Below are 20,515 nucleotides of genomic sequence, written 5' to 3'. Positions count from 1 at the left end.
CACAAAGGAAAAGAACATACTTATATTAAACTTGTTTGTTGATTATGTTTAGATGTCTGTATTCTATACCAACTTTGAATTCTTCAAGAAGGAAGTTCTCTTGTGGTTTCAGCATTGAACATATTTTCTAGTTTATAAACGGGTGTGCACTTGATTTTCTGTATAATGGAGATAACTCTTACAGCCCATGAATGTATGTGTTTGCTTCTCTCAATATAATGGAGAAATGTGTAGCCCATGAAAGTATTTCAGGAGACCTCGTTAACATCTAATAGTAGTTTTCATAGGTAATGTAAAAAATGAAAGAGGAAAGGGGATTTGTGTAGCATTGGAGAGGTGGGTTGTTTTAATAAAAGATATAAATATCAAAAAACAGTATATACTGAAAATTATTCTGTTCAGTAATAGCTTCTAGTAACCGGTGCTTGGTCTCAAAAAGTAATTATGATTTTCTCTTAATATATGTAAGAGATTTAAAAAAGATACTGCTGTGAATATTTACTAGCTCGTAATTTGTGTATGAGTAGACCATCTTTGATGACTTGGGACATTTGGGTTGGGATTTTCTAATTAAAATGTTTACAGTTATTTTTTGAACACTTAATAAAATGCATGTGATACCAAAATTGAAAGACAAAAACGAAGTGACCCTATCAGCCATTTCCAAAAGCTACCCAGCTCTTCTCCCTAGAAACCACTATTTAAAAGTATTTGTGTTATTACTATCATCTTTAAAAAGTGATTTTTCCTCCTAAAAAGGAATCCAGAACACTGGCTGAAATTGCAAAAGCAGAGCTGGATGGCACCATTTTGAAGAGCAGACCTCTCCGAATTCGTTTTGCTACACATGGAGCAGCCCTAACTGTCAAGAACCTCTCGCCGGTTGTTTCCAATGAGCTTCTAGAGCAAGCATTTTCCCAGTTTGGTCCAGTAGAGAAAGCTGTTGTGGTTGTGGATGATCGTGGTAGAGCTACAGGAAAAGGTTTTGTAGAATTTGCAGCAAAACCTCCTGCACGAAAGGCTCTGGAAAGATGTGGTGATGGGGCATTCTTGCTAACAACGTAAGTTTTAAACATCTCATCATCCTGTGCAGTTACATATGGGCTTCTCTCTCTGTGCTGAACTTGTCTTTCTTTATACAGTTCATACTGTCTTGTCATATGGTAAGTAGGTGTTGAATAAGTATATAGTGAATATAAACAGGAATTTTTGTGTGATTCCAAGAGTCATACTTCAGACTTCAGTGTATTGATTCATACTTGAATCTTAGAAATGATTTGTATTACGATTTTTATTCAGTTTACTGAATGTTATATGCAGAGTAAAATTTTATATTTAAATAACGAATGGATGAATTACATTTTACTCAGGTTTTTTTAAGGCATAATTTGCATGAATTAAAATGTTCCCAATTTTAAACATAGAACTCAAGGAGTTTTAACAGATGTATGCAACCTAGCACCACAATCAAGATCTAGAACATTTTCATCATCCTGACGAGTTCCTTTATGCCCTTTTGCAGTTTCTCTCTGCCCCTTAACCCTGTCCTAGATAGCTATTGGTCTTTCTGCTCTTATAAATTAGTTTGTCTTTTGTCTTTTCTGGTTATTTCATATAAGTGAAATAATTTGTACTCTTTTGTGTCTCATATCTTTTGCTGAGCATAATGTTAATGAGATTCCATCCATATCATTGTATTAGTATTTTGCTCACTTTTATGGCAGAGTTTTATTCCACCATATGGACATAATTACAGTTTGCCCAGTGACCTAAGGGTGGGTGAATGTTCGAGATGCTCTCAACTATTAGCCATTGTGAATAAAGCTACTATGAACATTTCTGTACAGGCTTCTTGTGAACATTATACTTTCATGTGGCTTGGGTAATTAGGGATAAATGGCTGAATTTTCAACTTCATAAGAAACTGCCAAATTGTTTTTCAAAATGGTTGTATCATTTTACATTCCTACAAGCAATGAGTGAGAGAGTTCTAGTTGCTCCATACTTTCACCAACACTTGATAGTTTTAGTCTTTTGGATAGTCTAGTATAGGAGTGTCTCCTGGTGAGTTTAAATTTTATTTTCCAAACAACTAATGATTAGCATCTTTTCATTTGCTTTTTGTCTATTTTTATATCTTTTGTGAAGTATCTTGAAATTTTTTGCCTATTTTTTAAATTTAGTTTTTATTTTTTTTATTTTTTTATTTTTTTTTTAACGTTTTACTTATTTTTGAGACAGAGACAGAGCATGAACGGGGCAGGGGCAGAGAGAGAGGGAGACGCAGAATTGGAAGCAGGCTCCAGGCTCTGAGCCATCAGCCCAGAGCCTGACGCGGGGCTCGAACTCACGGACCGCGAGATCGTGACCTGAGCTGAAGTCAGAGGCTTAACCGACTGAGCCACCCAGGCGCCCCTAATTTTTATTTTTAAAAAATATTTATTTTGGAGAGAGAGAGAGAGAGAGAGCACAAGTGGCAGAGGGGCAGAGAGATAGAGGGAGAGAGAATTGCAAGCAGGCTCCATATGGTCATCGTGGAGCTCGACCTGGGGCTTGATCTCAACAGACCGTGAGATCATGACCTCAGCTGAAATCAAGAGTCAGATGCTTAATTGACTGAGCCACCCAGGTGTCCCTGTCTATTTTTTAATTGGGTGGTTTGCCTTACCGAATAAAAAATCTGGATACAGGTCTGTTTTAGGACTATTTCTCCTAGTATGTGGCTTGCTTTTTAATTTTCTTAGTAGTGTTCTTCAGAAAGCAGTGAAGTATAATTTACATTTTTTTTCTTTTATGATTTATGTTTTTTGGATCCTTGTATGAAAATTTTTTCCCTTCCTAAGGTAGCAAAGCCTTTCTTGTCCTTTCTTAAGACATTTTATAGCTTTTTTTCTTCTTTTTCTTTTTTTTTTTTTTTTAAGTAGGCTCCATGCCCAGCGTGGACCCCAACGTGGGGCTTGAACGCATGACCTTGAGATCAAGATCCAAGCTGAGATCAAGAGTTTCACGCTCAACTGATTGAGCCACCCCAGCATCCCTAGCTTTTTTATTTATACCTGTGATCCATTTTGAGTATGCTGTGAGATAGTAGATTTTTTTTTTCCATATAAGTGCCATTTGTTGCAGCACCAGTAATTGTAAAGATTATGATTTCTCCTTTTTTACCGTTTATCAAAAATCGAGGGGAAGAAAATCTGCACTCTTTCATTTCACCAATTGGTGTGTCTTTTACACCAGTACTGTCTTTCACTCTTTTTTTTTTAAGCTTTTATTTTTAAGGGGCGCCTGGGTGGCTCAGTTGCTTAAGCGTCCAACTTTTGGTTTCGGCTCAGGTCATGATCTCACAGTTCGTGAGTTTGAGCCCCACATCAGGCTCTGCTGACAGCATGGATCCTGCTTGGGATTCTCTCTTTCCCTCTCTCTCTCTGCCCCTCCCCTGCTCAGGTACTGTCTCTGTCTCTCTCAATATAAATAAATAAACTTTAAAAAGAAAAGAAAGAAAGATTTTATTTTTTAGTGATCTCTACCCAGTGTGGGGCTCGAACTTAAAACACCGAGATCAGTATTTGCACGCTTTACTGACTGAGCCACCAGGCACCCCACACTATGCTAAGGTTTGAAATCAAGTAGTGTCACCCAACTGAATTGTTTTGTTTTTTTTTTTTTTTAATTGTTCTGGGTGTTGTGTTTTTTTTTTTTTTTGGTATAGCCTTACTGATTTTATTTATTTCCCAATTTGAGTGTAATTAATGTACAATGTTACTTTAGTTTCAGATTATCTTTACTGATTTTATTTTATTTATTTATATATTTTTTAAAGTTTATTTTGAGAGCAAGCAGGAGAGAGCATGAGTGAGGGAGGGACAGAGAGAGAGAATCCCAAACTGGCTGTGGGGCCAAACTCACGAACTGTGAGATCATGACCTGAGCTGAAGTCGGACGCTTAACTGACTGAGCCACCCAGGCACCCCCTGCATCTTTACTGATTTTAAAATCACCTTGTCAATTGAAAAAAGTTCTTCTGGGCTTTTGATTAGAATCGTGTTGAGTGTTCAGGTCATTCTGAGGAACAGTTGACATCTTCATAATACTGACTTTTTTCTAGTCCATGAATGGTATATCCATTTACTTAAAAATATTCGTAAGTAATTATAATAATCATTTAACCTGTTGCCGTATTAACATGCCTTTGCTTTCAATTTGCCCAGGGTGGTGTTCTTGATGTTCATCCTTAGTCTTTAGACTGGATTTGGTGGAAAAGTTCCTTAGTTGATTGCTGCATTGATTCCTTTATCTCTGTTAGAGATAAAGTATCCATTTACTTTACTATTGGTTGGGAGTATTCAAATGTTTTAAGGTTTGGGGAGTTGGACACAAGGTCAGTGTAAAACATTTCTGCCCCATGGAGCATAGTTTGGTGATATGTAAAGCATTTTTCAATTTGTTTGGGACTGTCAGGTGTTCATGCTAAAGCTTTAATTCGTTTTACATATGTTTTACAGCACTGCCAGTTCTCAGAGATTTTGGTCTTACACTCTGTTTAGAGAATGCTTGCTCTCCTTGTTCCACTTTATTCATATTTTGCTAAGAAACATCTTAGAGAAGCTGCTTTATCTTCATTTATTCATCCCCTCTGCAGTATCAACTGATACTCTCCAATTTATTTTTTGTCATAGCATTTACTGGTTTAATTTGTAGGTCTTTCCCTGCAGGAGAATGCCAAGTTCCATTGAGGGCAGGGACTTGGTCTTGTTCAGTACTATAATCCTAGCACCTGTATTTTTTTAAATTTAATTTTAATTGCAGTACAGTTAATATATAGTTTTATATTAGTTTCATGTGTACATACAATACAGTGATTCAACAATTCTGTATATTACTCAGTGTTCAGCAAGATGAGTGTACTCTTAATTCCCTTTACCTATTTCACCCACTTCCCCTGCTCTCTGTTGTTAAGATTGTTTTTTGTTTTTTCTTTTTTTTTCTTCTTTGTTTCTTAAATTCTACATGAATGAAATGCTATGGTATTTGTCTTTCTCTGACTTATTTCATCTACCACGATACTCTTCTAGCACCTGTGTTTTAATAATTCCTGGCTACAAATTAAGCTAATAATAATAATTTGTTAAAGTTTTTTTTTGTTTATTTCAAGAGAGAGAGCGCGATCAAAGTGGGTGCATGGGAGGGGCAGAGAGAGAATTGTAAGCAGTCTTTGCATTGTCAGCATGGAGCCTGTTACGGGGCTCAAACCCATGAACTGAGATGATGACCTGAGCAGAAATCAAAATTCATGTGCTTAACTGATTGAGCCACCCAGGTACCCCAGCTAATCAATTATTTAATGAAGGAAGGAAGGAACTAAAAATACTCAAGGCATGTGATTAGTATTTTTTCCATTGCAAGCTTTGATTAATTGGTATTTTTTAAAAGTTACAGCCAGGCATTGGAAAACAATTAACCATGTCTTACAGGTAGCTTTTAGAATAACTTAAAAACAATTTTGAGGGAATGGGCAAGTGTTGACATTGTATTATCCATTCTGTTTCATAATCATGGTCATAAACATAAGCATGTTGGATTTTGTATTTTTCAGATGAGAAAACTGACCCAGAGATGTTAAATAATTTGTGTAAGATTGCACAACGAATAAATGGTGAATTTTAGCCTGATGCCACATCCCTTTTTTTTAAATTTTTTTTAACATTTATTCATTTTTTTGAGAGAGAGAGCAGGAGTGGGGGTGGGGGAGGGGCAGAGAGAGAGGGAGACACAGAATCTGAAGCAGGCTCCAGCCTCAGAGCTGTCAGCACAGAGCCCAACATGGGGCCCGAACTCATGGACCATGAGATCATGACCTGAGCCAAAGTTGGATACTTAACCGATTGAGCCACCCAGGCGCCTCATCCTTTCTTTTCATATTGTGCTATAGGTGGAGTGATTTTTTTTTTTTTTAGAGACTCTTCCTTGCTCAGGAACTTTGTTGTTAGTTAAGCCTTCTAATGGAACTCATGAGATCATGACCTGGGCTGAAATCAATAGTCAGATGATTAACTGACTGAGGCACCAGGTGCCCCTATTTTTTTTTTTTTTTTTAATTTTATGTATTGGCAAAGGTTTAAGAATACCCAGTGAGTGAAAGTGAAGTCACGTGAGTGTTTTATGAATCCTGGTGCTGATGGAAATTGGTCACTTGGAGGTATTTAGTTACTGAGTATAAAAACCTTAAGGTTGTTTTACTGTTATAATAGAGGTATATTTTAAGTAAGTATTTGACTCAAAACTTTGGTGTATCGCTTTATATCTGGTTTATCATGATTGGCTACATCTAAATTTCTTAATAGAGAATTGAGTAAGTATATCATATTTATAGTGGATTAGTGTGTAGAATATTTCATGACATCAGGAAATGTAACTCATGAAAAAAATTCCTTTATTATTTTTTAAGTAATCTCTGTGCACAGTGTGGGGCTTGAACTCATGATCTTGAGAAGAAGAATCACATGCTCTATTGACTGAGCCAGCCAGGTTCCCTGAAAAATTTTTTTAAAGGGAGTATATACCACAGAGAAGAGAGTAGACTAGAGGTTCAGGGAAATAGGGAATTCATAGCTAATGAATTTGGGTTTTTTTGGGGGGCGATAAAAGTATTCTGGTATTATATCATGGTGATGGTTACATATACTAAAACCCATTGAACTGTACACTTTAAAATGTGAATTTTATGGTATGTGAGTTATATCTCATTAATGATACAAACAAAACTAAACACATTGCAAACTCCACATCTGTTTATGGCAGGGCCTTTGGCTATGCATCTGTGCTAACTACTGCTCAAAAACTTAAATTCATGTAGATAAATATATATAGGGGTGCATGACTGGCTCAGTCCGTAGAGCATGTGGCTCTTGATCTCGGGGTCATGAGTTCGAGCCCTCTGTTGGGCGTGGAACCTATTTAAAAAAATGTATATTTATTTTCTATAAATAAAACAATGTAGCAAGTAAAAAAAAAAAGACGCAAGACAAGACTAGATGTATGCTACGATCCAAATTTGTGTTAAGAAACTGATCAGAAAAAAAGAATGGAAATAAAAATGTGAGTATGTCAGCAAAAGTTATATTTGATAAGTATGCTTACAGGTGTATCTTGGAAGTCTCCTTGGTTTCATGATTCACTAGTTGGACTCAGGCCTAGCATATAGTTTTACGTCTAAGATTATTACAGCAAAAGAATACAGAGCAAAATCAGTAATGGAAAAATGCACACCAGGTAGAGTTTGGAGGAAACTAGGTATAAGCTTTCCAAGAGTCCTTTTCCAGTTGAGTTGGAAAAGTACTTGGCTTAATTCTGCCAGCAACTAGTTGAGACAATAGAATGAAGTCTTAACTACCAGGTGAAGTTTAACTGATCCTAGTAGCCATGTCCATATATAAGGAGTGGGGTGGAGGGTGGTTGGTTTTTTAAGTTCCCACTTACCTGGCAAAATACCAGAATTTAGGACTTCACGAAGGAAAAAAGCTTAGATGGTTTGTGTTCAACATAAACCACATTGTTTGCACAGTTTAGGCACAGAAAATCAGCCTTATCTGTTAGCATGGTGGGATAGCTGTTTCAGGCCTATTTTCGTAACTCTTTAAGCAGATAAGGGATTGATACGTTAATTTTTTCATACCTTTCCTATCTTACATTCCTACTTTCCAGGGATTACTTTTCCATCACATTATTTGCTTCATCACATCTTTCTGTTCAATGGGGTTCTTTTAGAATAAGAAGAAATACTTAAATAAAAACAATACTGTAATATTGCTTTTGCTTATATAAATTGGAAACACAAGAGGTATCTAGCCATACCTGCTGGTGGTGGAAGTATGAATTACTATTTATTTACCTTTCCAGAAAAACACCCATAACTTTTACACCGTTGGTGTCATTTGGGTCCAGTTTTAGTTTTATACTTTCGTTTTTGAGAAGTATTTATAAAGGTTGATATTTTATTATTTATTAGAGGTCTTCAGAAGAAAAGAATATTAAATAAACTTTTTTTCTCCATAAAATTTACCATATGGGTCCATTGGGTTATTTTGTAATCTGAGATCATATAGGTCCTAGTGATTTTATTTTTCCTCTGTCATAAAACTTACTTTATCATCCTAAGAATTGTTTATCATTACTCTTCAATTCTCACCTATATTAAAGACTAAAATTGACAAAACCCTGCAAAAATGCTGTATGTGTGTAAGAATTTAGTAGTGAAACAAATTGTCCTTACATAATCCTTTTTTTAATTGCATACACAAAAGGTTGCATCATCTTTTAAGTCATCACATCACCTTGTTCTCACCATTCTGCTTCTAAAGAGATCCCTGAACAAGTGAGGAAAGATCAGTCACAAATATATATTTTTTCTAAGTTTATTTATTTTGAGAGAGACAGAGACAGGGTGAGTGGGGGAGGGACAGAGAGAGGGAAAGGGAGAATTCCAAGCACTGCCAGCACAGAGCCCGATGCCTCGAACTCACAAAACCATGAAATCATGACCTGAGTCGAAACCAGGAGTAGGATGCTTGACTGACTGAGCCACCCAGGTACCCCAGTCACAATTATGTTAATCATTCTGTTTCATTTCAGAAAACATAGAAACCTTGAATGTCCACCAATAAGTATGGTTAAAAATTATGGTGCATGCATACATCTGAAATGGTGCCATTTTATATTGAATGATAAAGGATGTCTGAAGAAAGCATGGACAGGTGAATTATTCTGTGTAAAATTATATCTAGCAGAAAGGAAAATCTGAAGAGATGTTCATGAAACATAATCAGAGGTCCTTTCCAAATGGTAGAATTTCACAGGACTTCTATAAAACGTACTATGGACAATTATCAGTAGTATTACAGCTAAACCAGTGATGGATTAGTTTAGAGCAGAGTGAGGAGAAGAAGAAACTCTACACATAAGAACCTCCAGATTGAGCATTAATGGTTGATCACTGATTTGTTTCCTTTTAGTCTTTATACCTATGAAATATTTTTCTACACTACTAAAAAGAGCAAATTTAGTAATTATACCTATAAACAGAACTTATGTTAGGTTTTAAAAACTTTTTTGGGGTGCCTGGGTGATTCAGTTGAGCATCCGACTTTGGCCCAGGTCATGATCTCACCATCCTTGAGTTCGACCCTTGCAGTGGGCTCTTAGTTGTCAGCGCCGAGCCTACTTCGGATCCTGTGTCCCCTTCTCTATCTGCACCTCCCCTACTCGTGCTCTCTATCCCCAAAATAAATGTTTTCAAAAACAAAACAACACAATCCTTTTTTTTTTTTTTTAACACAGATCAAAGTGAAATAAATAAGATGTGTGAGATAATGGACAAAAGGAATTTTTACAGGCAGTGGTGCATACAATGAAACCATAAATGTTCACATTTTAACATACAGCCCAACGAACAAAAATAAGAGTCTCTTAAGGACATCTTTTGAACACTACACATGATCTTTTTGTTTTATGTAATGTGATGAACGTGGTTGTGACTGCCTGATCTTTGCTCACTTATTCATGTATCTCTTTAGAAATGGAATCCTAGGTGTAGGTATAAATATATAACATTTGTTTTTTTTTTTTAATTTTTTTAATGTTTATTTATTTTTGAGACAGAGCATGAACGGGGGAGGGTCAGAGAGAGGGAGACACAGAATCTGAAACAGGCTCCAGGCTCTGAGCTGTCAGCACAGAGCCCGACGCGGGGCTCGAACTCACGGACCGCGAGATCATGACCTGAGCCGAAGTCGGCCGCTTAACCGACTGAGCCACCCAGGCGCCCCATAACATTTGTATGTATTGGTTAAGTTCTGTCTCAGAGAGCTGTATTCACTCTGATGTCTTGTGTCTGGTGGCCCATATTCGTATGTTGAAAATTGAAAAATTTTTGTTACAAACTCAGCATTATTTGGGAGTATAGTAGAGATGTCATTATATTCTCTAATTTTGTTCATCATTTCCTTGACTTCATAAAATTAATTTTGTCATTTCTAAGTAATTCTGTCATGTTCTGAGCGTGATGATTTGCTTTGTACGTTTTCCTTCTTGAGTCTCCTTTTCTGAATTTTCTTTTGGATGGTAGAGGCCTTCTGGTATTGAAATAGGGGGAGTGTGAGTACCGACATGTGGCTCGAACTCACGAACCGCGAGATCGTGACCTGAGCTGAAGTTGGACGCTTAACTAACTGAGCCACCCAGGCCCCCCACTCATTCTTTATTACACTTCTGCTTTTAGATGTTAGATATGAGGTCTCACCCTTAAAATTGAGGCCTGTAAGGCTCTTTTCTTTTGGGTTCCCACTTAATTTATCTGTGGTTTCTATAATCTCATCGTCACCCCAAGGTATTCCGCACTTGATTCTATTTCTTATTCTGCCTAAAATGTCTTCATTTGTCCCGGAATAATTTTTTTAAATAAAGATTTTAAGTAATCTCTACACCCAGTGTAGGGCTCAAAACTCACAACCTGCAACCAGAGTTGCATGCTCCACCAACTGAGCCAGCTTGGGGCTCCCCAGGAATCATTTTTAATAATCGTTTTTAATAACAGTTTAGAATTTGAAATCTTTGTTACTCTCAGGATCTTTATTTGCAAAGGGAAGCTTTTAGAATCCAGAAAGCCCCTTTACTTCTTAGTTCTTATGTTAAAGCTGCAAAAGTTAAGTGATTTGTTTTTTTCTGAAGGCAGTATAGATTTTACTATTACTTACATGGTAAGAGACTGATAGGAACAAAATTTCTTTCTTTCTTTTTTTTTTTTTTTTTTAAGACTTAGGCAAAGATTTTTTATTTGTGGTTAGGCCTACATAGTTCCAAAAGGTGAACATAATCAACAAAACATCTGCAAGTACCAGAGGAGGTGCTCTGTTATCAGTAGAAGGCACTGATCATAAGAAAGATTGATGTGGATCTTCATGTACAGATGATGGTTCAATCCTGTCAAATGAATATGCTATATTTTGAGTGTGATAATTGGGAGGCAGGAGCTGGAAGAACCAAAGCCTCTTCTCTACTGGATTAGGCAGCCAGGCCCTCCAGAGGTATTATTAGAGATGACATGTAGGGGACTGTGATGGTAGCAGTGACAACATATCAGGTGTGCCAATGATGATGTCATCACCAACAGTTTGACAGGATCTATAAATCCTTAGGGTGCTTCTCATCCAGCCGATCATCTGTAATCCATTCCTTGGACAGGCCATCAAAGCCACTTTCACAAAAATGAATCCAGTGCATTCAGTTATCACTGAAAACACATCAGTCCTGGTATTTGCTAATTTGGAAAAAATGGTAAAAATACTGTTGGATCATTTTAGAAATGAGTCCAGTCAAAGCTACAAGAAAATGTTTGTACCAAACACACATGGGTACTTTTGGTGGTATAGTTTTTAAATCTTGCTCTTGGCTATAAAATTCTTAATAGCAAGGAAAATTTTTTTTTTTAATTTTTTTTTCAACGTTTTTATTTATTTTTGGGACAGAGAGAGACAGAGCATGAATGGGGGAGGGGCAGAGAGAGAGGGAGACACAGAATCAGAAACAGGCTCCAGGCTCCGAGCCATCAGCCCAGAGCCTGACGCGGGGCTCGAACTCACAGACCGCGAGATCGTGACCTGGCTGAAGTTGGACGCTTAACCGACTGCGCCACCCAGGCGCCCCGGAAAATTTTGATGTCAGCATATCATCCATTCTATTTCCTTTCCCTGTTTTGTCTTCCTCAGTGAACTTTCCCATCCTTTTGTTTTACTTAGGAAAGTAATAAAGAAGTAGGGTTTACAAGTCATATCTTTGATCATCCACTCTTGTCTCCTCTTTCCCCCAACCTCCACCTTGAATGTGTTGTGTCTTCTGGCTCTCTCCTCTATTTGCTTGGCTGCTTGGCCGCTTGGCTGCTTGGCCGCTTGGCCAGTGTGTTTTAGATGTCATTTTAGGTTTTAGGAAGACTTATCTGAACAAGACTGGTTAGATGCAGGGAGGCTGGAAGGTGGTTGGATATGGGGATAATAATTCCACATACATAAAATATGAATCAGGTGCTCATTCTTTTCCATCGTGCTGTGTAAAAATTAACTACAGTGGTTATGTAGGTTCACAGTTGTTGATTTATTCCTCTGTCACTTTGAATAGGCAGTGCTCTAAAAACAAGCGTTCATTTTTGTTTGACTTTAACGTTCATTTGTATCTGGTGCAGCAAATGTTTATTGACTAATTTTAAGAGTATATGGGGGGGGGTGGGAGCACCTTGGCTCAGGTCCTGCTCTCGCGGTTTGTGAGTTCGAGCCCCGTGTTGGGCTTTGTGCTGATAGCACAGAGCCTGGAGCCTGCTTCGGATTCTCTCTTTCTGCCTGTCCCCTGCTTGTGCTCTGTGTCTTTCTCTCTCTCTCATAAATATTAAAAAAAAAAAAAAAAAATATATATATATATATATATATATATGGTAACTTCTGAGACATTTTTCTCAAGAAATTTCCCAAGTATGTATCTTGGAATTATTATTATTTTTTAATGTTTATGATTTTTGAGAGAGAGAATGAGCAGGGGAAGGGCAGAGAGGGAGACACAGAATCTGATGCAGGCTCCAGGCTCTGAGCTGTCGTGGGACATAAACTCATGAGCTGTGAGATCATGACCTGAGCTGAAGTTGGTCGCTCAGCTGACTGAGCCACCCAGGCGCCGCATGTATCTTGGAATTAGTATAAAGAATTTCTAGGAGGTTGTTAAGTCTAGACATTGTATTAATTCCTATGCTTTTTACCTATCCAGGACCCCTCGTCCAGTCATTGTGGAGCCTATGGAGCAGTTTGATGATGAAGATGGCTTGCCAGAGAAGCTAATGCAGAAAACTCAACAATATCATAAGTAAGATTTTACTAATAAAGGTATTTTTAGATACATGCTTTCAAGGATGTTACATGACATTTATTATCAAGTATTGTTGGATTACAAGGTTTTCTGTTCAGTCATATAATCTGGTTAATAGAGTGGCCTGGTCTACATGGAATGCTCTTCTTGTATATAATGGGCAGAACATTAACTTAGGAAAGTCTGCTTTTATAACTGGGACCGGAGTAGGTAGCTAGATGGAGACTATCAGTAATTATGACAGAGACACAATATAATTTAGATACCATGAAAATATTTTTTAATTAGTATGCTTTAGTTACATTACAGGTTAAAGGGAGACTTTTGGTGGGGGTAAAGCAGGGGAGATCCTAGTTAGATAATGTGGCACAAGATAAGCACTCCTAGTGGTAAAAAAGAAAAATAGCCAGTTTTCAAAATGTGTATTGTTCGTGTACTACTTGCTTTTTGCTCGATATGTTAGAAATACTTTTACATAAGTTGCCTGTATGAATATATTTTATTACTTTTAACCAGTCACTTGTTCATTATGGTAGATAAAACACGAGCATGCATGAATTCAGCAAATAATGGAGTGCTTTTGTGCTAGGCACTATTCTAGGTGCGGTCAGTGCAACTCTGAACTGTTTCTGCCCTCCTGGTGCTGACATTTCTTGTGGTGGAGTCACACAAGAAATAAGGAATCAAAAATTACAAAACCCGTATTAAAGGTTAACATACGATGTTATAGGTATATGTATGGTCTAAAAGCTTAGATCAGAGGGTATGCATATTTAAAATTGATTAATGCTGGCAAATGGTTTTCCAGAAATAACATACCAATTTATACTCTTTGGTATGTATAAAGGTGTTTTTCTTTATCATGACAAAAAATGGATGTTATGATTTTAGGATTTGACAGCTGATGTTCAAAATGGTATTTTATTCATGTTACTTTAATTAGTGTTCTTTGATTATAGGGCAGTTGAATGTTTTTCTTTATGGTCGATTTAAATGAGAACTATGAGTGCTTATTACATGCCTGGTACAGGAGATGTTTCAGTGAACAAAATAGGCCAGAAATTCAGGCTGTGTTGGGGTGGTAAGGAAGGTAAACAGTAAAGTTAGTAGAACAAATATGGCAGAAAGACAGGGGAAAGTGGATGCTGTGAGCAGAGTGGTGTGGCTCTTTGTATAGATGGTTGGGGAGCCTACCTGAGAGGGTGACGTTTGATTAACAGCTTGAAGGGGTGGGGAGGAAGCTAGCTATGTAGGTATCAGACGTGGATGGAATAGAGAATAGTGATCTCAGCACAGGAAATAGTAACTATAAAGTCCAAGAAGGAAGACTCTGGAGAGATTCTAGGAACAGTAGAGAGGCCCGTTTAGTTGGAGCATAGTGAGTAAGGATGGAGAGATTAGGTAGAGGTAAAACCTTGGGAGGAGTGCAGATTATTGTGTCTTGCTGGGTACTGAGCTGATTGGGCTTTTTGTATTGTATGAGAAAGGAATGAGCAGAGTAGTGGCTTAAACCTAATTTTAACAGAAGCTTTTTGGCTGCCGATTGATTTAAGAATAGATTGCCAAGGGTGGAATTGGGCAGATAAATGAGTTAGGAGCTCACAGTGGTGATGGTGAAAAGTGGTCAGATTCTGGATAGATATAGTTTGAAAATAGACTTTGGAATTTGCTGATGGATGTGGGAGAAAAAGAGTTAAAAAGCACGATTACATGGTTTTTGGCCGAAGTAACTGGAAATAAGGAAATTGCTAATGATTGATCTGTAGAATCCTGTAGGAGGAGCAGTTTGGGGGGAGGAAGTTCGGGAACTTTGTTTTGGACATGTTAAGTTTGAAATGGTTTTGAACACCCAAGTGGAGATGTCAAGGTAGTAGTTGGATTTGCATCTGGAATTTAGATGAGCTCTGTGGGCTGCAGTTACCACATGTGATAGAGAACTGTGTCAAAGGATTGAGCCCTGGAATACTCCAATATATAGAGGTTTGGAATATCAGAAGGAATTAGCAAAGACAGGAGTGGGAACAGTCATTGGTGTAGGGGGATCAGCCAGCAGTGTGTCCTTGAAGCAAGGAAAGAACGTATTTTAGGAGAGAAGGATCAGTTATAATTCAGAACCCATTTGATTTCTCATATGTTTTTTTTCCAAAGACTGATTTCCTAGATGCTTGACTTTTTTTTCTGGTTATAGTTTACCATTACAAATTTGAACTAGAGCATACTTTCTGGATTCAGGGTTTAGAGAACTGGAATTGTAAGAGTGTTACAAAAAGTGGAGTTTATACGCATATAGGAAAATTTGCTTATATAATGGTTTAATTAACCCAGCAAACCTTACAAGATCTCATTATATTTCCAGTTTTACTACTAAAGAGTTGTACTTAGAAGGGAATGTTCACAGCATAAGAGCCATGATTCAAATTTAGTTTAACTCCCCAAATCCATATTGTTTCAGTAGTGTTTCCCTGGAGAAAATTAAGATTTTTTAATATTTACAATTATAGTCCAAGTGTGACCTAGGAACTACTGAATAATAAATAATTCTTTCAGAAAAATTAGTGCATGGTTGATTCCCCCAATTTTCCCCTTTCCCAGTCCATGTTTAAAAAAGAAAAAGTATTTTTTAGGTATAGAATACCTAGATCATAGTTAACTTTGTTTTTTTTTATGTGCCTCTAAAAATATTTGAAGCTGTTTCTTGTGACTACATCTTTACCTCTGACGACCTCCCCCTTTATCTCCCAAATTTGTCTTACCTACCCATCTTTCCCTCCCCACCCTAAAATAAAAGTTAAAATTTAGGATTGCAGGAAATGTATATTTTTTGTTGTTGAGACATCTATACTTTTATTGGTGGGGTACGGATTATGTTCTTACCAGTGTTTTAAATTTTATTTATTTATTTTCAAAAGTTTATCTATTTTGAGAGAGTGCACACGAACAGGGAGGGATGGGGAGAGAGAGAATCCCAAGCAGGCTGTGCACTAACAGTGCAGAACCGTGAGATTGTGACCTGAGCCAAAATCAAGAGTTGGACACTCCATTGACTATGCAACCCCGGCACCTTACCAATGTTTTTTAATAGAAGCTATTATAGGCAAGAATAATTGAAAAAATTCTTTGAATTTCAGGTACATTCATACGTCATTCTTTTTTTTTTTAATTATTTTGGTCATTTGCTCATCTTTTATGCATTCATTCAAGAAATAAGTACTAAATATATACAGTGTGCCAGATAACGTGCTAGGTATTTGAGGTGTAGCATTTAACAGACATATTTCACATCCTCATTGAGTTCATAGTCTAGCAAGGAAAAACAAGTATTAAATAACTACAATTGTAATAAGTTTAGGCCTTTATTTTTTGGTGTAGCCAATTAATCTAGCACATAACACTCCATAAACTATTCGCTTTTATTACTATGCCTAAAAGTTACTTAAAAAAAATTTTTTTTTAACATTTACTTATTTTTGAAAGACAGGCAGAGCATGAGCGGGGAAAGAGGGGAAAAGAGAGAGGTACAGAATCTGAAGCAGGCTCCAGGCTCTGAGCTGTCAGCACAGAGCCTGATGTGGGGCTCGAACTCATGAACTGTGAGACCATGATCTGAGCTGAAGTCAGACGCTCAACTGACTGAGCCACCCAGGCGCCCCTAAAAGTTACTTTTAGAGAACAACTTTGATTCTAGACAATTTATTTAGGGCATATTTGATTCCTGTGTTGCATGTTGCCTTATATAAAATTGTTGAGGGAAAACCAGAAAGCCTTATTGAAGGTGATAATTAGGGGAGTGCAGCTTGTAGGTAGTATCAGATTGCTTAGTTTTGAATCTTGGTTCTATGCTTACTAGTTGGGCATCCTTGTGCAGTTTCTTAAACTCAGGCTTGTTAAAACATGAATTACCATATTGTCATGAGGTAATTCATGTAGAGTACTTGCCCAGTACAGTGCCATGAACATTGTAACTGCTTGCTAAATGGTAGTTCTTGTTGTTCTTATTTGTTGTTTTTTTTGCCTTTTAAACATAGATTTCTGTATGTTTTCAAATGTAAACTCTTAGGGAAAGAGAACAGCCACCACGTTTTGCTCAACCTGGGACATTTGAATTTGAGTATGCATCTCGATGGAAGGCTCTTGACGAAATGGAAAAGCAGCAGCGTGAGCAGGTTGATAGAAACATCAGAGAAGCCAAAGAGAAACTGGAAGCAGAAATGGAAGCAGCTAGGCATGAACACCAATTAATGCTAATGAGGCAAGGTAAAATGGGTTTTCATATAGATATAGTATGATTTTTTTTTTTTCTTAAGGCACATACTATTTAAGTTGCTGTTTATGAGTTAGAAGGTAGTTGGAACTCACTGTATCGGAAACAAAAATCTCCCTTTTCCAAGAGAACTTCTTAAAAAAAAAAACAAAACAGGCGCCTGGGTGGCTCGGTTGGTTAAGCGTCTCACTTTGGCTCAGGTCATGATCTTACGGTCCATGAGTTCGAGCCCCGTGTCGGGCTCTGTGCTGACAACTCGGAGCCTGGAGCCTGTTTCGGATTCTGTGTCTCCCTCTCTCTCTGCCCCTCCCCTGTTCATGCTCTGCCTCTCTCTGTCTCAAAAATAAATAAACGTTAAAAAAAAAAAATTAAAACAAAACCATAGAACTTACTAAAATAAGTTTTGCCTACATAAGTAGTATTCTTGGATGTTATTAAAGTGGTTAAATTTTGCCAGTAGACGATAGATGACTCTGCTGGCAAAAAGAAGCACAGTGGGTAATTCTTGGTATGTGGATTTGGCAAAAGTCACATATCAAATGTTGTACACCTGACACTAATATAGCACTGTATGTTAACTAAGTGGAGTACCAATAAAAATTAAAAAAAAAAGTTTATTGGGGCGCCTGGGTGGCTTAGTCGGTTAAGTGACCGACTGCGGCTCAGGTCATGATCTCATGATTCATGGGTTCAAGCCCTGCTTTGGGCTCTGTGCTGAATGCTTGCTCAGAGCCTGGATTCTGGTTCAGATTCTGTGTCTCTTTCTCTCTCTGCCCCTTCCCCGCTTGTGCTCTGTCTCACTCTGTCTCTCAAAAATAAATGTAAAAAAAAAAAAAAAGTGTATTTATTTTGAGAGAGAAAGGGAGAGCATTCACACATGTGCATGAGCAGCGGAGGGGCAGAAAGAGAGAATCCCACGCAAGCTCCATGCTGTTAATGCAGAGCCCGATGTAGGGCTCAATCCCATGAACTGTGAGATTGTGACCTGAACCAAAATTCAGAGTCGTTGGACGCTTAACCAACTGAGCCAATGATGGTCCCCTAGAACAAAAACTTGTACTTTTATTTTTAAATTTATTTCGAGAGTGAGGAATCGTGAGCGGGGTAGAGTCAGAGACACAGGAAAGAGAATCCCAAGCAGGCTCTGTCCTGTCAGCGCAGAGCCCAACTTGGAGCTCGATCTCACAAACCGTGAGATCATGACCTGAGCCGAGATCAAGAGCTGGGTTGAGCCATCCAGGTGTTCCTAGAGCTGACTGAATTTTTAAGAACAATCATAATGGGTGATAATTTATTCTCATAGTTACTGGTCAAATACCTAAACATAAGACAAGCTGCTTGAATATATGTAGAAGCCCACTTCTTTCCTCTCCTCTTGCTAGGTTTCTTTTTATGCCTATCTTTACTGTTTATCTTTCCCCTTCTTTAATTCTCCAAATAATTTCTTCTGGTAATTCCTGTCACTCATTTTTTCAACTATCTGTAATAATTTTGTATATATTTTTTTAATGTTTTTTTTTGAGAGAGAGAGCGTGTGTGTGCACACGCGAGTGTGGGGGAGAGGCAGAGAGAGAGGGAGACAGAGGATCCCTAGGATCCCAGAAGTAGGCTCTGTGCTGACAGCAGAGAGCTTGAACTCACAAACGGTGAAATCAGGATCTGAGCTGAAATTGACACTGAGACACCAGTGTGCCCCATAGTTTTGTATTTGTTAAAAATAAACCTCTGATTGCTTTCTATTGTGTTAATTTTTTTGTTTTTGTTTTTTAAAGTAAGCATTTAGTAAACATTTATCTACCTTCTTTGACTACCTCCAGAGATCAAGGCACTATAGATATCTACCTAGATTTCTGCCTTCTTATTGGACTGTTATTTAATCTTTGTCTTCTCTGAAGTATTTTTTATACTAGAGCTGGTATTTCTTTAAAAGGTGAAAATGTGATCATCATTCATTTTTTAAAATCCTTTTGGTAGAGTTTCGATTACTAAAAGTCCAGTGTTTGTTTTTTCTGTTCAGTAAAAGTTTATTGAACATGTATGAAGTCACTAACTGCTGATGCTAATTAAATACGTTAAAAAACAATCCAGCTCAACAACTATAGAAACTAGTCAGACGTTTCTGGTTTCATTTGGATTCTAAACTTAGCAGTTCTGTAAGTTTACTCTTCAGAAAATTGAAGTCATTTATTATCATGTACTATGTTTAAAGATTAAGACTCTTATGTAGCAGAAAATTTGAAATTGTTTTATGTGATGAGGTTTCAGAATCATTTGCTGCTTAGAGCTGGAAGAGAGGCCTTCAGTTTTATCTAGTCTGGTGGTTTTATGGTTTTAACATTTGGTTACACATGAGAATCAACTGGGGGATTTTAAAAAATTTAGTTTCTTGGGCTCCATGATTGCTCTAGTACTTCTCTCTAATATGAATTGTTTTCTGCTCAGAGCCTGCTGGGCACTTTGCCACTGTCTACAGTCATGCCATAATCTTAGCACATAACTGATTAAATATGGAAGCATTTATACTACTATAAGCTATTTGTTGCTGCTGATGATAAATGGTATTATAACAGCCATTTCTTCAGCACATAATGTCAGTTGAAGAAGACACTGAGATATTTGATTGAGGATATAGTGTTGACAAACAGCAATATTTCTTTAGGCCTCATAAAGCTCTTCTGAGCTTTTAGAAGATTTGCCTCATCTCTAAGGACATTGTATGTATGTATGTATGTATGTATGTATGTATGTATGTATGTATTTATTTATTTTTTAGAGAGAGGGAGACAGAACATGAGCAGAGGAGGGGCAGAGAGAGGGGGAGCAGACACAGAATCTGAAAGCAGGCTTCAGGCTCAGCTGTCAGCACAGAGCCCAACTCTGGGCTCGAACTTGACTGTGAAATTATGACCTGAGCTGCATTTGGACGCTTGACCAACTGAACCACCCTGGCACCTCCAGTTTGAGTTCTGAAGCACAGTAATTTTGCAGTTATTTCCCCTGAGCTTTTGTTTTTTCATTGTTTTTTGTATGTTTCTTTATAACCCCTGTTGACAATATTTTTGGTTTATAATATTAGAAAAGCACATTGATTAGTTTATATTACTCCTGGTTTTGCTGAAGTACATCTTACATTTATTTCAGCAGATATCTGCTGGTAATTTGTTTCAGTGTTAGTTTGTTTCATTGTTAGTCAAAACTGTTTTTAATTTATAGTTTTCTTTTATTCTATAATTTTATACTTCATACAGCATTTCCAAGGGTGTATTGGGGTGGTGGAGAGATTTTAGGTAATCTGTGTTCTGTGGCTGTGCAGAAACAGAAACAGGGCTCTCTGGTTGACCTTTCATGGAAATA

At 37.4% G+C, this 20,515-nt stretch overlaps 1 protein-coding gene across 2 annotated transcripts in view; it reads left to right on the top strand.

Annotated features, from left to right (window-relative positions):
- PSPC1 (paraspeckle component 1) overlaps positions 1-20,515 on the top strand; it is a 109,112-nt gene that overhangs the window by 8,157 nt on the left and 80,440 nt on the right. For both annotated transcript variants that reach the window (XM_006927147.4, XR_002739420.2), the window contains exons 2-4: positions 760-1,061; positions 12,802-12,897; positions 16,958-17,154. In XM_006927147.4, coding sequence (XP_006927209.1) covers positions 760-1,061; positions 12,802-12,897; positions 16,958-17,154 — 595 coding nt within the window. The remainder of the gene's footprint in view (positions 1-759; positions 1,062-12,801; positions 12,898-16,957; positions 17,155-20,515) is intronic.

This window comes from Felis catus, chromosome A1, assembly GCF_018350175.1.
Source record: "Felis catus isolate Fca126 chromosome A1, F.catus_Fca126_mat1.0, whole genome shotgun sequence".
In the NCBI taxonomy this organism is placed as follows: Eukaryota; Metazoa; Chordata; class Mammalia; order Carnivora; family Felidae; genus Felis; species Felis catus.
The sequence above is the reverse complement of the archived record's forward strand: the minus strand, read 5'-3'. Positions and strand labels throughout refer to the sequence as shown.